The sequence below is a fragment of the Chiloscyllium plagiosum genome, unplaced genomic scaffold (genome assembly GCF_037043375.1).
Source record: "Chiloscyllium plagiosum isolate Xiang-an unplaced genomic scaffold, Cpla_swu_hap1 HiC_scaffold_46, whole genome shotgun sequence".
Lineage (NCBI taxonomy): Eukaryota > Metazoa > Chordata > Chondrichthyes > Orectolobiformes > Hemiscylliidae > Chiloscyllium > Chiloscyllium plagiosum.
This window is the reverse complement of record NW_028270184.1, coordinates 9,257,512-9,275,383: the sequence shown is the minus strand read 5'-3', so window position 1 is coordinate 9,275,383 and position 17,872 is coordinate 9,257,512. Positions and strand designations below refer to the sequence as shown.

The 17,872-nt window shown below is 52.2% G+C and overlaps 1 protein-coding gene across 5 annotated transcripts in view; it reads left to right on the top strand.

The window, feature by feature from the left end:
- Positions 1-17,872, top strand: part of LOC122546736 (EH domain-binding protein 1-like) — a 165,287-nt gene that overhangs the window by 112,340 nt on the left and 35,075 nt on the right. For 3 of the 5 annotated variants that reach the window (XM_087983697.1, XM_087983701.1, XM_087983700.1), the window contains 5 exons: positions 2,820-3,255; positions 10,316-10,739; positions 12,427-12,590; positions 14,229-14,277; positions 15,090-17,015. In XM_087983697.1, coding sequence (XP_087839823.1) covers positions 2,820-3,255; positions 10,316-10,739; positions 12,427-12,590; positions 14,229-14,277; positions 15,090-17,015 — 2,999 coding nt within the window. The remainder of the gene's footprint in view (positions 1-2,819; positions 3,256-10,315; positions 10,740-12,426; positions 12,591-14,228; positions 14,278-15,089; positions 17,016-17,872) is intronic. The other 2 variants (XM_087983698.1, XM_087983699.1) reach the window with 2 other exon arrangements.

The following is a 17,872-nucleotide window of genomic DNA, read 5'->3' as shown; positions in this document are numbered from 1 at the left end:
CTCTCTCACACACGATACTCACACATGCTCTCTCACTGTAACACATACACCACATACACACTCTCTCTCTCACACACACACACATACACTGTCACTCTCTCACACACAATACTCACACATGCTCTCTCACTGTAACACATACACCACATACACACTCTCTCTCTCACACACACACATACACTGTCACTCTCTCTCACACATAATACTCACACATGCTCTCTCACTGTAACACATACACCACATACACACTCTCTCTCTCACACACATACACTGTCACTCTCTCACACACACGATACTCACACATGCTCTCTCACTGTAACACATACACCACATACACACTCTCTCTCACACACACACTGTCACTCTCTCACACACACAATACTCACACATGCTCTCTCACTGTAACACATACACCACATACACTCTCTCTCTCACACACACACATACACTGTCACTCTCTCACACACACAATACTCACACATGCTCTCTCACTGTAACACATACACCACACACACTCTCTCTCTCACACACATACACTGTCACTCTCTCACACACACGATACTCACACATGCTCTCTCACTGTAACACATACACCACATACACACTCTCTCACACACACACATACACTGTCACTCTCTCACACACACAATACTCACACATGCTCTCTCACTGTAACACATACACCACACACACTCTCTCTCTCACACACAGACATACACTGTCACTCTCTCACACACACGATACTCACACATGCTCTCTCACTGTAACACATACACCACACACACTCTCTCTCTCACACACACACATACACTGTCACTCTCTCACACACACGATACTCACACATGCTCTCTCACTGTAACACATACACCATATACACACTCTCTCTCTCACACACATACACTGTCACTCTCTCTCACACACGATACTCACACATGCTCTCTCACTGTAACACATACACCACATACACTCTCTCTCTCACACACACACATACACTGTCACTCTCTCACACACACGATACTCACACATGCTCTCTCACTGTAACACATACACCATATACACACTCTCTCTCTCACACACATACACTATCACTCTCTCTCACACACGATACTCACACATGCTCTCTCACTGTAACACATACACCACATACACACTCTCTCACACACACACATACACTGTCACTCTCTCACACACACAATACTCACACATGCTCTCTCACTGTAACACATACACCACATACACACTCTCTCTCTCACACACATACACTGTCACTCTCTCACACACGATACTCACACATGCTCTCTCACTGTAACACATACACCACACACACACTCTCTCTCACACACACACACACACTGTCACTCTCTCTCACACACAATACTCACACATGCTCTCTCACTGTAACACATACACCACATACACACTCTCTCTCTCACACACATACACTGTCACTCTCTCACACACACAATACTCACACATGCTCTCTCACTGTAACACATACACCACATACACACTCTCTCACACACATACACTGTCACTCTCTCTCACACACGATACTCACACATGCTCTCTCACTGTAACACATACACCACATACACACTCTCTCTCACACATACACATACACTGTCACTCTCTCTCACACACGATACTCACACATGCTCTCTCACTGTAACACATACACCATATACACACTCTCTCTCTCACACACACACATACACTGTCACTCTCTCACACACACGATACTCACACATGCTCTCTCACTGTAACACATACACCATATACACAGTCTCTCTCTCTCACACACTTACTCTCTCACATACACAAACACACTCTCACACACACATTCATTCTTACTTTTACTCTTACACACACATGCTCACTCACTCTCATACACACACACAATCTTCCACACACATACACTGTCACTCTCACACACTCACAAACACTCACACACACACACACTCTATCTCTCTCAAACTCACTCACTCACACACACACGGTCACTCACTCTCATACACACGTACTCTCACACACTCACCCACATACACTGTCATACACACACACACACTCATACACCCACACACTCTCATACATGCTCTCTCGCTCTAACACATACACTCTCACACACACTCACACACGCACTCCCACACACCCCCTCACACACATACACTGTCACTCTCACACACATTCATACACACACACACTCTCTCTCATACATGCTCTCTCCCTCTAATCACACACACTCTCACACACACACTCTCATGCACACACTTACTCTCTCACATACACATGCTCACTCTCACACACACACGCTCACTCTCACACACACACGCTCACTCACTCTCATACGCACACACTCCCACACATACACTGTCACTCTTTCACACACACGACCGTCTCACATATGCACTGTCACGCACCTACACACTCACTCTCACACATATTCATTCACTCTCATTGACACACACTCTCCCACACACTCTCTCACACACACAAGCTGTCACTCTCACACACACGCTCACTCTCATACAAAAGTTAAGATGGGGAGAGGGCAGAGTAGAGGGTGCTTTACTCTGTATTTAACCCTAAGCTGTCCCTGTCCTGGGTGTGTTTGGTGGGTGAACAGGGTAGAGGGAGCTTTAATCTCTAACTCTGGGCTGTCCCTGTCCTGAGCGTGTTTGATGGGGCAGCAATGTAGAGGGAGCTTTATTCTGTATCTAATGCCATGTTGTCCCTGCCTTGGGGGTATCTGAAGGGGGGGAAAGCAGTGTAGAGAAGGCTTGCTCTGTATCTAACCCTGTGGAGTACATTTTGACACACAGCAACGATGCCAGCTGGATCGAAAATGGATGCCAAGGCCCATTACGGTTCAGAGGTCATGGAGACCAGTTTGAACCCCTTCAGCCCAGTCCGTCAGGCTCAGACTGGACACGAGAGATCTGTCAGCAAGGATCACCTCGCATCAGGAGGCTCAGACCAGGGTCAGAGCCGCAAGCAAGGAGGTGTCGCACGTCAGCCTCCCGATAACACCATGGTGACCCCGGTTAGCCCGCCTGGGGACCAAGGGTCCGAGGCCAAACCGACCTGCAACAGAGAGGGGCCAGGCTTCAGTGGGACCCGGCCACTCGTCCCTGACGCAGCCCAGCCTAGGAATCCCTTCGAAGAGGTGTCCACCCCCTTACCCCAGCCCCACAAGCCTGTGGAACCAGGCCGCAATGACGTTGCCAAGCAACCACAGACAGGCACGACGGATGACGGGTAAGTGAGTGAGAGGGGTTTGGGGACGTTGCAAATGAGCCTTTTCCATTTGAGGCAGAGACGCAGCTGAGACGCATAAAACTCTGGTCAGACCGCACTTGGATTATTGAGAGCAGTTTTGGGCCCCATATCTAAGGAAAGATGTTGCTGGTCTGGGAGGGGGTCAGAGAGATGTACAGCGCGGAAACAGACCCTTCGGTCCAACTGGTCCATGCTAACCGGATGCCCGAAATTATTCTAGGCCCATTTGCCAGCACTCGGCCCACATCCTTCTAAATCCTTCTTATTCATATCCCCATCCAGTTACCTATTTAATTGTACCACCATTCCTCTCACAGCTCGTTCCACACACACTGCGTGAAAAAGCTGTCCCTCAGGCCCCTTTTATATCTTTCCCATGCCCCTCTAGTTTTGGAATCTCCGACCCTGGGGACAAAATCCTTGTCTATTCACCCTATCCCTGCCCCTCGTGATTTTATAAACCTCTATAAGGTCACCCCTCAGCCTTCGATGCTCCAGGGAAAACAGCCCCAGCCTGTTTAGCCTCTCCCTGTAGCTCAAACCTATTGCTCCAGACGAGGTTCACAAGAACGACCCCGGGGATGAGGAGCTTGTCATGTGGGGAGCGGGTGAGGACTCTGGGTCTGTACTCGATGGGGTTTAGAAGGATGGGTTGGGGGGGGGGGGGAGGAATCTGATTGAAACGTACAGAATACTGAGAGGCCTGGATAGAGTGGGCATGGGGAAGATGTCTAGGAGGGACGTGGACCCGAGGGCACAGCCTCAGAGGGAAGGGACTGAGATGAGGAGGAATCTCTTCAGCCTTCAGAGGGGGTGAACCTGTGGGACTCATTGTCACAGAGGGCCGTGGAGGGGCAGTCACTGAGGCAGAGACAGATGGGTTCCTCATTGGGAAGGAGATAAAAGCTTGTTTTATTCATTCACAGGATGAGGGTGTAGCTAGCTAGGCAACATTTATTGCCCATCCCCAATTGCCCCAGAGGGCAGTTAAGAGTCAACCCCATTGATGTGGGTCTGGAGTCACGTGTAGGCCCAGACCAGGTATGGATGGCAGTTTCCTTCCCTGAAGGGACATTAGCGACCCAGATGGATTTTCCCAACAATCCGCAATGGATTCACGGTCATCATTAGACTCTCCATTCCCAGTATTTATTGAATTCAAATTCCATCATCTATCTTGACGGGATTCAAATCCGGGTCCCCGGAACATTATCTCGGCCTCTGGGTTACCAGGGAAAGGGAGAAGGCTGGAGAATGGGGTTCGAGAAACATACCAACCGTGATAGAATGGCAGGGTATGGGCCGAATGGCCTAATTGTGCACCTCTGTCTCATGGTCTTCTTATAGGCCTCAACCCTCCCACTTCTCTCTGTGTCGCCAGTCCCATCCTTCAGCCTACAGAGTTGGGATTTCAAGAGTGATTTTGTCACAGCGTAGAAACTGGAATGGTTATTGTGCCCATCACAGGAGGTCCTTTGGCCCATCAAATATCCCTGCTGGCTGTCTGAAGGAAGAACGCAGTCACTTCCATCCCCCACCACCCTCCTGTCTCATCTTTCCTGTCCAGATGACGATGAAGTTTTAATACAGGAAACGATAAGCAAGACAGTGACAGGAAGGGACAGTGAGTTCAAATCCACCACCCTGTCAGACTGGAAAAGTAAATGGAGATGGTGAAAGGGTCCATACCTGAATGCACAGTGGTGGTGTCGGTCTTCATTATAGTGGGAAAAGTGAGTTTGTGGAGTTAATAATAGAAAATAATGTCTGGAAGGGGTATTTTACATCACTCATCACCATAGGGAGTACAAGTAACATCGCAGAAGCAGTGATAGACTGGGAAATAGAAGAGATTGAGGAATTCAAGAACATCACAAAATGACTGCCAGACTAGATTTAGATTAGATTTAGATTAGATTAGATTTAGATTTAGATTTAGATTAGATTACAGTGTGGAAACAGGCCCTTCGGCCCAACAAGTCCACACCGACCCGCCGAAGCGAAACCCACCCATACCCCTACATTTACCCCTTTAACCTAACACTACGGGCAATTTAGTATGGCCAATTCACCTGACCCTGCACATCTTTGGACTGTGGGAGGAAACCGGAGCACCCGGAGGAAACCCACGCAGACACGGGGAGAACGTGCAAACTCCACACAGTCAGTCGCCTGAGGCAGGAATTGAACCCGGGTCTCTGGCGCTGCGAGGCAGCAGTGCTAACCACTGTGCCACCGTGCCGCCCACTACTCAGACCCCTTGGCATCATGGTAGCCCACAAACCCACCAACACACTAAAACAGCAGCTAATGAACTTGAAAGACCCTATACAGACAGCAAGCAAAACTAATGTCATTTACAAAGTACCGTGCAAGGTCTGTAACAAACACTATATTGGACAAACAGACAGAAAACTAGCCACCAGGATACATGAACATCAACTAGCCACAAAACAACATGACCCACTCTCACTAGTATCCTTACATACGGATGAGGAAGGGCACCACTTCGACTGGGACAACACATCCATCCTAGGACAAGCCAAACAGAGACACGCACGAGAATTCCTAAAAGCATGGCATTCCAACCAGAACTCTATCAACAAACACATCGAGTTAGACCCCATCTACCAACCCCTGAGAAAAAGGACAGGAAGGGACTTCACCACAGGAAATGACATCACCAACCCAAAGAAACCCAAACAGATACATAGAAAGCAGGAATTATCAGCAGTGCTTTGTCTGAGGCCCACTGAAGATGTTACCTAGTAGGGTGACAAAACTTCTGGAAATGAACCTTCCAGCTCAGGGAGCAAACCATCATCCAGGAGCATCACAATTACCAGAGAAAGGTTGAGACTGTGAGCTGACAAGTTGCAAGTAGATTTAATCGTAGGATCTTAAAAGAAGTGTGACAGTGGATGCATTGGTTTTAATTTTTAAACTCAGGGAAGACTGGACGGTAATGAATAGTGTTTTTATTTGAAAAAGGGAGAGAACGAGACAGGAAACAACATGGCACCTTTATCACTCGCTACCAATTCCTTAATTGCTACCTTCTCATGTCCTGTTCAGAGAAAACATTCAGCCGTGCGATTAGTAATTTTTCAAAATTGCCGGAGTTACTGATAGCGAGGAGGATTGTCAAAGGGATATGGATAGATTGCGGATTGGGGCAGAGAAATAACAGATGGACAAATGCATCCATACTGACCATAGAGTCATAGAAATGTACAGCACAGAAACAGACCCTTCAGCCCAACTCCTCCATACTGACCATAGAGTCATAGAGATGTACAGCACGGAAAGAGACCCTTCAGCCCAACCCCTCCATACTGACCATAGAGTCATAGAGATGTACAGCACGGAAACAGACCCTTCGGCCCTACCCCTCCATACTGACCATAGAGTCATAGAGATGTACAGCACGGAAACAGACCCTTCGGCCCTACCCCTCCATACTGACCATAGAGTCATAGAGATGTACAGCGTGGAAACAGACTCTTCATCCATGCCAACCAGATATCCCAAGCTAATCTAGTCCCATTTGCCAGCACGTGGCCCATATCCCTCTAAACCCTTCCCATTCTATCCCCACCCAGATGCCTTTTAAATGCTGTCACTGTACCAGCCTCCACCACTTCCTCTGGCAGCTCATTCCACACACTCCCCACCCTTTAGCTTCTGCAACCTATGGTTGTTTGTTTTATTTCAGTGTGCACAGGTACTGATCAGTAAAGTGAATGGATAACGATGCGGGGAAGTGGGAAATTGCCTGTTTTGTCAGGAAGAAGACAGACAAATTAAGCGGATTAGCAAAGGGTGAGAGGTTACGCAGCTCTGAGATGCAGAGGGACCGGGGTGTACTACTTTATGAGCCATAAACTATCAGTAGGGGAAAGTGAGGACCACAGATGCTGGAGATCAGATTCGAAGAGTGAGGCGCTGGAAAAGCACAGCAGGTCAGGCAGCATTTGAGGAACAGGAGAATCAACATTTCGGGCATAAGCCCTTCATCAGGAAGGCCTTCCTGTTGGCAGACTATTAGTATGCAGGTGCAGCAAGTAATCAAGAAAGCTCATGGACTGTTCTGTTTTATTGAGAGAGGAATTGAATGTAAGAGTTATGCTTCAGCTATACAGGGTATTGATGAGACCACATCTGGAATACTGTGCATAATATTGGTCTCTTTTTTTGGATTTTTTTTAGATTTTAGATTACAAAGATGTGCAGGTCAGGTGAATTGGCCATGCTAAATTGCCCGTAGTGTTAGGTAAGGGGTAAATGTAGGGGAATGGGTGGGTTGCGCTTCGGCGGGTCGGTGTGGACTTGTTGGGCCGAAGGGCCTGTTTCCACACTGTAATGTAATCTAAAAAGAATACTATGTGGAGAGGGTGTATCCCCTTCCAGGAATCTAGAATGAGGGGTCATTGTTTAAAAACAAGGGACTGCCCATTTAAGACAGAGATGGGAATTTATTTTCTCTTTTGCATGAAATTCTGGCCTCCTTGCTATCGGAAAGATGTTGGGAAACTTGAAAGGGTTCAGAAAAGGTTTACAAGGATGTTGCCAGGGTTGGAGGGTTTGAGCTACAGGGAGAGGCTGAACAGGCTGGGGCTGTTTTCCCTGGAGCGTCGGAGGCTGAGGGGGGACCTTATAGAGGTTTATAAAATCATGAGGGGCATAGATAGGGTAAATAGAGAAGGTCTTTTCCCTGGGGTGGGGGAGTCCAGAACTAGAGGGGCATAGGTTTAGGGTGAGAGGGGAAAGATACAAAAGAGACCTAATGGGCAACTTTGTCACACAGAGGGTGGTACGTGTATGGAATGAGCTGCCAGAGGATGTGGTGGAGGCTGGTACAATGACAACACTTAAAAGGCATCTGGATGGGGACATGAATAGGAAGGATTTGGGGGGATATGGGCCGGGTGCTGGAAGGTGGGACTACACCTCTGTGACTCTTTAATGGCTGTGAGTCCATGGAACTCAAAGGGTTGTGGAAGTAGCGTTCCACCGAGGTCTCGTTACACCCCACCTTATCCTAAACTGCCACTGTTCAGATCATAATCTGTGTGGCTGACCAAAGTGGATAGCCTCACATTTATCCACATGGTAGTGCATTTGCGAAGTATTTACCCTCTCAGCCAGCCTGTCCAAGTCCCCCTGCAGCCTCTTAGCATCCTCCTCATAGTAAATACACTGCCACCCCAGCTTAATGTCGTCTGCGCACTTGGAGATAGTGTGTTTCAAATCCTTCATCCAAATAGTTAATGTATACTGTGAACAGCTGGGGTCCCAGCACTGAACCTGTGCCACACTCCACTCGTCTCTGCCTGCCTCTCGGAAAAGGACCCGTTTATTTCCAGCTCTCTGCTTCCTGTCTGCCACAGCGTTCTCTCTCCGTGTCGACACATTAGCTCTGATACTGCGAGCTTTAATTTTCCTTCCTGATCTCTTGTGTGGAACCTTGTCAAAAGCTTTTTGAAAGATCAGATACACAACATCGACTGATGCACCCTTGTCTACTCTACTGGTCGCATCAGGACATTGCAGGGGATTTGTCAAGCAAATTCCCTTTAGTGAATCTGTGCTGATCCTCTCACTGCTTTCCAAATGCTCAGTTATTACATCCTTCATGACAGACTCCAGCGCTTTCCCCAATTTGTTCACGTTCAGGAAGGGAACCTGCCTGGTCAATCCAGGTTAGACCTGTAAGGGTGTCCGGTCCCACAATTGCCCTGTCTTTTGGTGAACTGTGACAATGAGCCACCGCCTTCTGTCGGGTCATTTAAGAAGTGGCTTCCTGCAGCCACTCACCTTGCCCAGTCCAACAGCACCATCCCCCTCACCGACCCCCGACCCCTGCCCGGCCTCTGCCATTGCCTCCGGATCCAAATCCTCTCAGGAAGGACTCAACACAAATCTCTAAAAACAAGGAAGAAGATCCTATGTATTAAAACTCCAGCTGTAGCATGCTGGGTTCCACTCAGTCATCCCACGTTGGGTTCCAGTGTTGCTTGTTGGCCTGCAGTGTTGGGTTACAGTCATGACGTGTTGGGTTACAGTCATGACGTGTTGGGTGACAGTCATCACGTGTTGGATTACAGTCATCGCATGTTGGATTACAGTCATCACATGTTGGATTACAGTCATCACATGTTGGATTATAATCATCATGTGTTGGGTTCCAGTCATCGCATGTTGGGTTACAGTCATTGTGTATTGGGTTACAATCATTGCGTGCCGGGGTACAGTCATTGCGTGTTGGGGTACAGTCATTGCGTGTTGGGGTACAGTTATTGCGTGTTGGGGTACAGTTATTGCCTGTTGGTTTACCGTCAATGCGTGTGGGGTTAAAGTCATCGTGTGTGGGGTTACAATCATCGCATGTTGGGTTATACTCATTGCATGTTGGGATACAGTGATCACGTGCTGGGTTACATTCATCGCATGTTGGGTTATAGTCATTGCGTGTTGTGGTACAGTCATTGCGTGTTGAATTAGTCATCACGTGTTCGGTTACAGTCATGATGTGTCGGGGTACAGTCATCATGTGTTGGGGTATGGTCATGGCGTGTTGGGTTACACTCATCACATGTTGGGGTCCAGTCATCGCGTGTTGGGGTACAGTCACTACGTGTTGAAAGTTAAAAATCACACAACACCAGGTTTTATATATTGAAAAAGACCAGGATTTTCAGTATATAATTTTAGTTACATCACACTGTAAACGTTTGCGATAAATTCTGCGTGTTATGACCCTATTCTCCACAACCACCTGATGAAGGAGCGTCGCTCCGAAAGCTGGTGCTTCCAAATAAACCTGTCGGACTGCAACCTGGTGTGGTATGATTTTTAATTTTGTACACCCCAGTCCAACAGTGGCGTCTCCAAATCATTGTGTGTTGAGTTCCAGTCATTGTGTGTTGAGTTCCAGTCATTGTGTGTTGAGTTCCAGTCATTATTCACTCATCACGTGTTGAACTAGACCTACTGTATGTTGATGAACATTCATTTTGTGCCACCCTCACTGTTTCAGCTCAGTGAAGCCTGTGGAGGCCGGAGGAGAGAAGCCTTTGCCGGCTCCACGTTTAAAGAAAAGACAGCACAGTTTGACCCTGCCCACCGAAGATCGGGCACCGCCCGATGGAGCAGGGGTCACCTCCACAGGAACTCCTGATACGACGGGCACATCCAAGGTGTCAGCGCCACGGCCGGACGCCGTCAACCGGGGTTCGGAGCCCAGCCGCAAGGTGGAAGGGTCAATCTCAACCGCCAATGGGCAGGATGGCACAGCTGGCAATAGAAGGTCCACTCCCGAGGACTCCACAGCCAATCAGAACGAAGGCAAAACCAAGCGGAAGGCCCCGCCCCCACCGATAGTGCTCAACAGCAACGTGCAAATGGCGGAATCCAACGTGGGAGCCCGGGACTCCCAGGAAACAGCAGCAGGACCTGCTTTAGTAAGCCCTGATCATGCACGCTCAATCTCACCAACAACTCACACTGCTAGCTTCACTGAGGGGGTTAACTCGTGAAGGCTAGGGTGCCCCAGCAGTCACTGTGCTTCAGATGAATGAGAGGGATTCTTGTAGAAGATGTTGTAGTATGACGGGCTTTGGCAAGGCTGGATGTCGAGGATACATCTCCTTCGACTAGATCCTCTGACAGTGCCGTGTTCCCTCAGTACTGACCCTCCGACAATGCAGCACTCCCTCAGCACTGACCATCTGACAGTGCGGCACTCCCTCAGTACTGACCCTCCGACAGTGCGGCGCTCCCTCAGCACTGACCCTCCGACAGTGCGGCGCTCCCTCAGCACTGACCCTCCGACAGTGCGGCACTCCCTCAGCACTGACCCTCCGACAGTGCGGCGCTCCCTCAGTACTGACCCTCTGACAGTGCGGCGCTCCCTCAGTACTGACCCTCCGACAGTGCGATGTTCCCTCAGTACTGACCCTCCGACAGTGCTGCACTCCCTCAGTACTGACCCTCCGACAGTGCGGCCCTCCCTCACCACTGACCCTCCGACAGTGCGGCCCTCCCTCACCACTGACCCTCCAACAGTGCGGCACTCCCTCAACACTGACCCTCCGACAGTGTGGCACTCCCTCAGCACTGACCCTCCGACAGTGCAGCACTCCCTCAGTACTGACCCTCCGACAGTGTGGCGCTCCCTCAGTACTGACCCTCCGACAGTGCGGCACTCCCTCAGTACTGACCCTCCGACAGTGCGGCACTCCCTCAGCACTGACCCTCCGACAGTGCAGCACTCCCTCAGTACTGACCCTCCGACAGTGTGGCGCTCCCTCAGTACTGACCCTCCGACAGTGCGGCACTCCCTCAGTACTGACCCTCCGACAGTGCGGCACTCCCTCAGTACTGACCCTCCGACAGTGTGGCGCTCCCTCAGTACTGACCCTCCGACAGTGCGGCACTCCCTCAGTACTGACCCTCCGACAGTGCGGCACTCCCTCAGTACTGACCCTCCGACAGTGCGGCACTCCCTCAGTACTGACCCTCCGACAGTGCGGCGCTCCCTCAGCACTGACCCTCCGACAGTGTGGCACTCCCTCAGTACTGACCCTCTGAAAGTGCGGAACTCCCTCAGTACTGACCCCCCGACAGTGCGGCACTCCCTCAGCACTGACCCTCCGACAGTGTAGCACTCCCTCAGCACTGACCCTCCGACAGTGTAGCACTCCCTCAGTACTGACCCTCCGACAGTGCGGCGCTCCCTCAGCACTGACCCTCCGACAGTGTAGCACTCCCTCAGCACTGACCCTCCGACAGTGCGGCACTCCCTCAGTACTGACCCTCCGACAGTGCGGCACTCCCTCAGCACTGACCCTCTGAAAGTGTGGCGCTCCCTCAGTTTGTTGTATGAGCTGAAATTTCGGTTCTGGACTTGTGACTTGGAGAATCGTAGACAGCGTTTGGTACAGTTCTATCACTGGGCTAATCAGGTACAGGCCTGCTCTGGGAACCTGTGCCGGAATCCTGCACTGTGGTGTTTGGAAGTAAATTTATCTGGGACACAACGAGTGAGTCTGGACTGACCTTGGGTCTATTTTGAAGTTGTCAGGCAAATCTGACTGTGTTCTCTCCATTTCTCTGCCCCCCCCCCCCCAACCCGTTGCCTTTTTCCAGCAGAGCCCGGTCCAGAGTCTGGCCAATGCCAGCCGCTCCCTGCTGGACTGGTGCAGGGCAGTAACGCAGGATTACCAGCGGCTGAAGATCACCAATTTCACCACCTCCTGGAGGAACGGCCTTGCCTTCTGCGCCATCCTGCACCACTTCCACCCGGAACTCATGTATGTGCTGCTGCATTGAGTTAGCGCCGCTGGCCAGGGTCACGCTCCTCCCTCCCTCCCCTAGCCGTGGACGGTCGACAGAACGCTCCCAGCAGCTCAGCTCTTCTCCTTTACCGTCGCAGCCCCTGTGCCCGGCTTGTTCCCTCCTGCTGAGTCACCTTTCTCTGAATTGTTACAGTGTTGGGTGGAGGCCATTGGGCCCACCCTACCTGCCCCGGTTCTATCCCCCAATGCCAATCCCCTGCCCTTTTCCCCCGTATCCCTGCCTACAATTTCCATCTAATGCCCCCCTCCCTCTTGAATCCCTCCATTGACCCTCCCCTATATTTCCAGGCAGGGTACCCCACCCCCTCACCGCTCGCTGGGTGGAAATGTTTACCCCTCACATCACCCTCGCTTTGTTTGTCCCTCACTTTAAATCCACGCCCCCTCTCCCTCCCATTCCCGTTCCCTTTTCCCAGCGGGAACACCTCCTCCCTATCCACTCTGTCCACCCCCCCCGTCCCTCTCTCGGCCTTCCCCTCACCGAGGGGGAACGGCCCCCAGCTTCTGCACTCTCTCCCTGTCCCTGAGGTTTCTCATCCCCCAGAACCCTTCGTGTAAATTGCTTCTGCACTCTCTCTCTTTCATGCTCTCTCTCCCCCTCTCTGTCTCCCCTGTCTCTCACTTTCCCTCTCTCTCCCTTGTTCTCTCTCCCTCTCTCTCTGCCTCCCCCATTTTCTCTCTCTCTCTTTACCCCCACTCTCTCTCTCTCCCTCCCCCATTTTTCTCTATCTCGCCCCCATTCTCTCACCCTCCCTCTCTCTCTCCACCTCTCTCACTCCCCCCCTCTCTCTCCTCCCCCCCTCTCTCTCCATCTCTCTCCCTCTCTCTCACTCCCCCACTCTCTCTCTCTCTCACCCCATTCTCTCTCCCTCACCCCACTCTCCCCTCCTCTACCTCTCCCTCTCTCTCCCTCCCTCTCCTCCCCCCCCCCTCTCTTTCTCCCACCCCCCCCCCATCTATCTTTCTCTATCTATCTCTCTCACATTGTTCCTATAATTTGGTGCCCACAACTGGACATGTTACTCCAGCTGAGGTCTGACCTGGGCCTTGTCCAAATTCCCCATCTCCTCCCTGCTCTTGGACTCCCTGTCCCTGTGAATGAAGCTGAGGACACTGCCTGCTTTATTAGCTGCTCTCTCTCCACCTGCCAGGGACACGTACACCCAGCTCCCTCTGCTCCTGCACCCCCCTTTTAGAATTTGATATCACCTTGTCCGGCCCACAAACGTCACTCCACACGATCACAGATTGATGTGGAAATGGCCAACTGAGGGCGCTAGGCCTATCCACAGAGTCCGCCACAGTAACACGGGGGGGGGTGGTGGGGGGAGGGGGTTTAGGGGTTGGGGGGGGGGTGTGGGGGGAGAGGTTTCGGGGTTACTTACAAAATCGGGAGAACTGTCCCACAGACTCGTCAAGCTCGGACTGAATCCGTCCTTCTCAAGGATAATCGGTCTTCAAATGTTGGCCTTGCCGTTCCCCCCCAAATGGGTGGTTCAAGGGATATCGGAAAGGGAGCGGGAGGGGAGGGTCTTTAGTCCTCTCGTTCTTGTCTACTCACCATTCCATCTTCCCCTCTCCTCCTTCCCTCAGAGATTACTCCTCGCTGGACCCTCACGATATCAAGACCAACAACAAGAAGGTGAGCAGAGGACCAGTCCTCAGGCTTTCGTGAGAGCTAGGCCTCGAGCCTTCACAAGAACTAGGCCCCCGGTTTCCTCCCACAGTCCAAAGATGCGCAGGTTAGGGTGGGTTGGCCATGCTAAATTGTCCCATAGTGCCCAGGGATGTGCAGGTTAGGGTGGATTGGCCATACTAAATTGTCCCATAGTGCCCAGGGATGTGCAGGTTAGGGTGGATTGGCCGTGCTAAATTGTCCCATAGTGCCCAGGGATGTGCAGGTTAGGGTGGATTGGCCATGCTAAATTGTCCCATAGTGCCCAGGGATGTGCAGGTTAGGGTGGATTGGCCATGCTAAATTGTCTCATAGTGCCCAGGGATGTGCAGGTTAGGGTGGATTGGCCGTGCTAAATTGTCCCATAGTGCCCAGGGATGTGCAGGTTAGGGTGGATTGGCCGTGCTAAATTGTCTCATAGTGCCCAGGGATGTGCAGGTTAGGGTGGATTGGCCGTGCTAAATTGTCCCATAGTGCCCAGGGATGTGCAGGTTAGGGTGGATTGGCCATGGGAAATGTGGAGTTATGGGATGTGATATGTTGAGGGGTGGGGTGGTGGGGTTGGAGTCTGGGCTCTTTGGAATGTCAGTGCAGTCTCGATGGGCAGAATGGTCGCTGTTGGGATTCTACCGGGACAAGGGCAGGTGGGAAGGGTATCCGAGCAGGTGCTACCCCGTTCTCCACATCCCAGCTACCCGTTGTGTTGGGGGGAAACATTAAATAACATTGCTGTCACTGCCCGTCCCTTTTAACATCCTCTCACCCCCGACCCTCTGCAGGCCTTCGACGGCTTCGCTAGCCTCGGCATCTCCCGGCTCCTGGAGCCGGCGGACATGGTGCTCCTCGCCATTCCCGACAAGCTCATCGTCATGACCTACCTGTGCCAGATCCGGGCCCACTTCACCGGGCAGGAGCTCAACGTGGTGCACATCGAGGAGAACAGCAGCGAGAGCACCTACAAGGTAGGCAACTTTGACTCGGACTCGCACAGCTCCCTGGACCCCGTCCAGTTTTACTCGGAGAGAATGGAGGCACAACTGTCAGCCCCGGTACCACAGAGGCCTGGCAGGCCTAAGAAGGAGGCCCTGAAGAGGGCCAGCAAAGGCTTGGCCAGCGGCAGCGAGGACCTAGAATCCCCCAGGCCCAGTATGGGCTCCCCCGCGGCGGTTACCTCCGGTTACCAACCCCAGGCTTCGGTCGCCATGCTAGGCCCCCAAGCTACAGAGGCCAGGCCGGCCACAGGGGCGGGGCCCCCGGCTCCGGGTCGTGCTCCCTTGACACTGGCCGACCCACTCGAGGGTCCCGCGACGTCCGGGGATGCCCCGGCCTTGGAGGGCCAGGCAGGTGCCCAAGGGGCGCCTGTGCCCATGACTCGCAAGAAGCACCGGGGTGCGGCCATGGCAGAGGTGGAGGGGGGACCCACGGGGCCGCCAGCCTCGGAGGATCATGGGAAGAACGGCCAAGTGGTCATCACCGAGGATGTTGGGACACCCGTGGGGTCAAGAGCCTCAGAGGACCATGGGAAGAGTGGCCAACTGGTTATTACAGAGGATGATGACATACCCATGAGGGCAAGAGCCTCAGAGGATTATGGGAAGAGTAACCACCTGGTCATTACAGAGGATGATGGAATATCGATGGGGGCAAGCACCTTGGAGGACCATGGGAAGACTAGCCAACTGGTCATTACAGAGGATGATGGGATATCCATGGGGGCAAGCACCAAGGACCATGGGAAGAGTAGCCCACTGGTCATTACTGAGGATAATAGTTTACCCACGGAAACAAGACCTTCAGAGGACCATTTGGAAAGTGGCCAACTGGTCATCACAGAGGATGATGAAATACCCAAGGGGGCGAGAGTCTTGGAGGACCATGGGAAGGGAGGCCAACTGGTCATTAGAGAGGATGATGGAGCACCCATTGGGACACCAGTGTTGGATGATCTTGCAAAGGCCAAAGAGCCTTGCTCTGCTGAGGATACGGGGTCGTTGGCAACCCCAGAGCTCCGGGAGAAGTCTGGGGCTCTGCCTATCACAGTCGGCGATGAGGAACTGCCTGACCCCGAGGCTGATGGGAGGATGGCTGCCCAGGGGTATGATGGGAAGGCCCTGGAGCAGGCCGGTGTGGGGCTGGGCAGCAAACTACAGGAGCAGACGGCGGCGGTGACCAATGAGGAGCTGGAAGCGGAGAGGTTGGGCGATGGGAACGCCGTGGAATTGTCCCACAGGGAAGATGCCCCAGCGTCAGCCTTGGCCACATCAGAGGACGGAGCAAGGCCCGAAGTGGCGACTCTCCCCGAGGACGGCGCTGAGGGCCCAAAACCTGGCACCACGACGCCTCCTGTCGCCGAAGAGTCTGGGATGAGAGCCGGCCCCGGGGAGCAGGAGACCTCACGGGAGGCTCCTCAGCGGATGGGAAGGGCGGCAGAAGTGGACAGGATGGACCAGGCGAGGCCGGGGGAGCCCAGCGGCGGAACCTCACCCCCAGGAGGAGGGCACGGGGGTGGCCGGCCGGAACGGATGCAGCGCTCCCTGTCGTCGGAGAGCAGGTCCCCAGGAAGGACGGGCAAGTCCGGCTTCTCCCACATCCGGGACGCCGACCTGGTCAGGAAGAGGCGCTCCCGGAGGCGCAGTGACTCTGTGGAGGAGACTGATGCCACTCACTGCCAGACCGACGTGGTGAGCAGCGGGTCAAGGCCGGAGGTAAACAGGAGCAGGAGGGCTCCTGGTTCAGAGTGAGGGGCAGGGGTGGCAACCTGGAGGGACTGTGTGTGTCTGTGAGAGACAGAGAGAGATAGAAGGAGAGAGAGAGAGAGAGTGGGTGTGTGTGTGTGTGAGAGAGTATACAGACACACATACACCCACACACACTCTCTCTCACACACACACATCGACACACACACACCCACTCTCTCTCTCTCTCTCATACATACATTCACACACACACACACTCTCTCACACACATACCCTCTCTCTCTCTCTCTCTATCTCACACAAACACCGACACAGACACACAGACACACTCTCTCTCTCTCTCTCTCTCTCTCTATCTTACACACATTCACACAGACACACACAGACACACAAACGATCACACACTCTCACTCACACAGGCACGCACACACAGACACACACACACTCTCACATACACTCACACAGACACACACACAAACACTCTCTCTATCTCACATATAAACATTCACAGGCACACACACACCTCTCTCTCTCACTCACACACACACAGATACACACATGTACACACATTCACAAAGACATACATGATCACACACACAGACACATATGTGATCACAGACACAGGCTCGCGCACACACACACACACAGACACAGACACACACACACAATTACACACAGATACACAAAAATGAACATACACATTGCATAATACCCGGTTTGTTGACTATACAGGACAGGAGCTGACACTGAAACACAAACAGGGGCTGGACAGTCAGCAGAAAAATCCCAGATTGATTTTCACACACAGTTACCCGGCACCCATCAGCTAAAGCCAAACCTCGGGACTGCTTTCACTTTTGACAGGA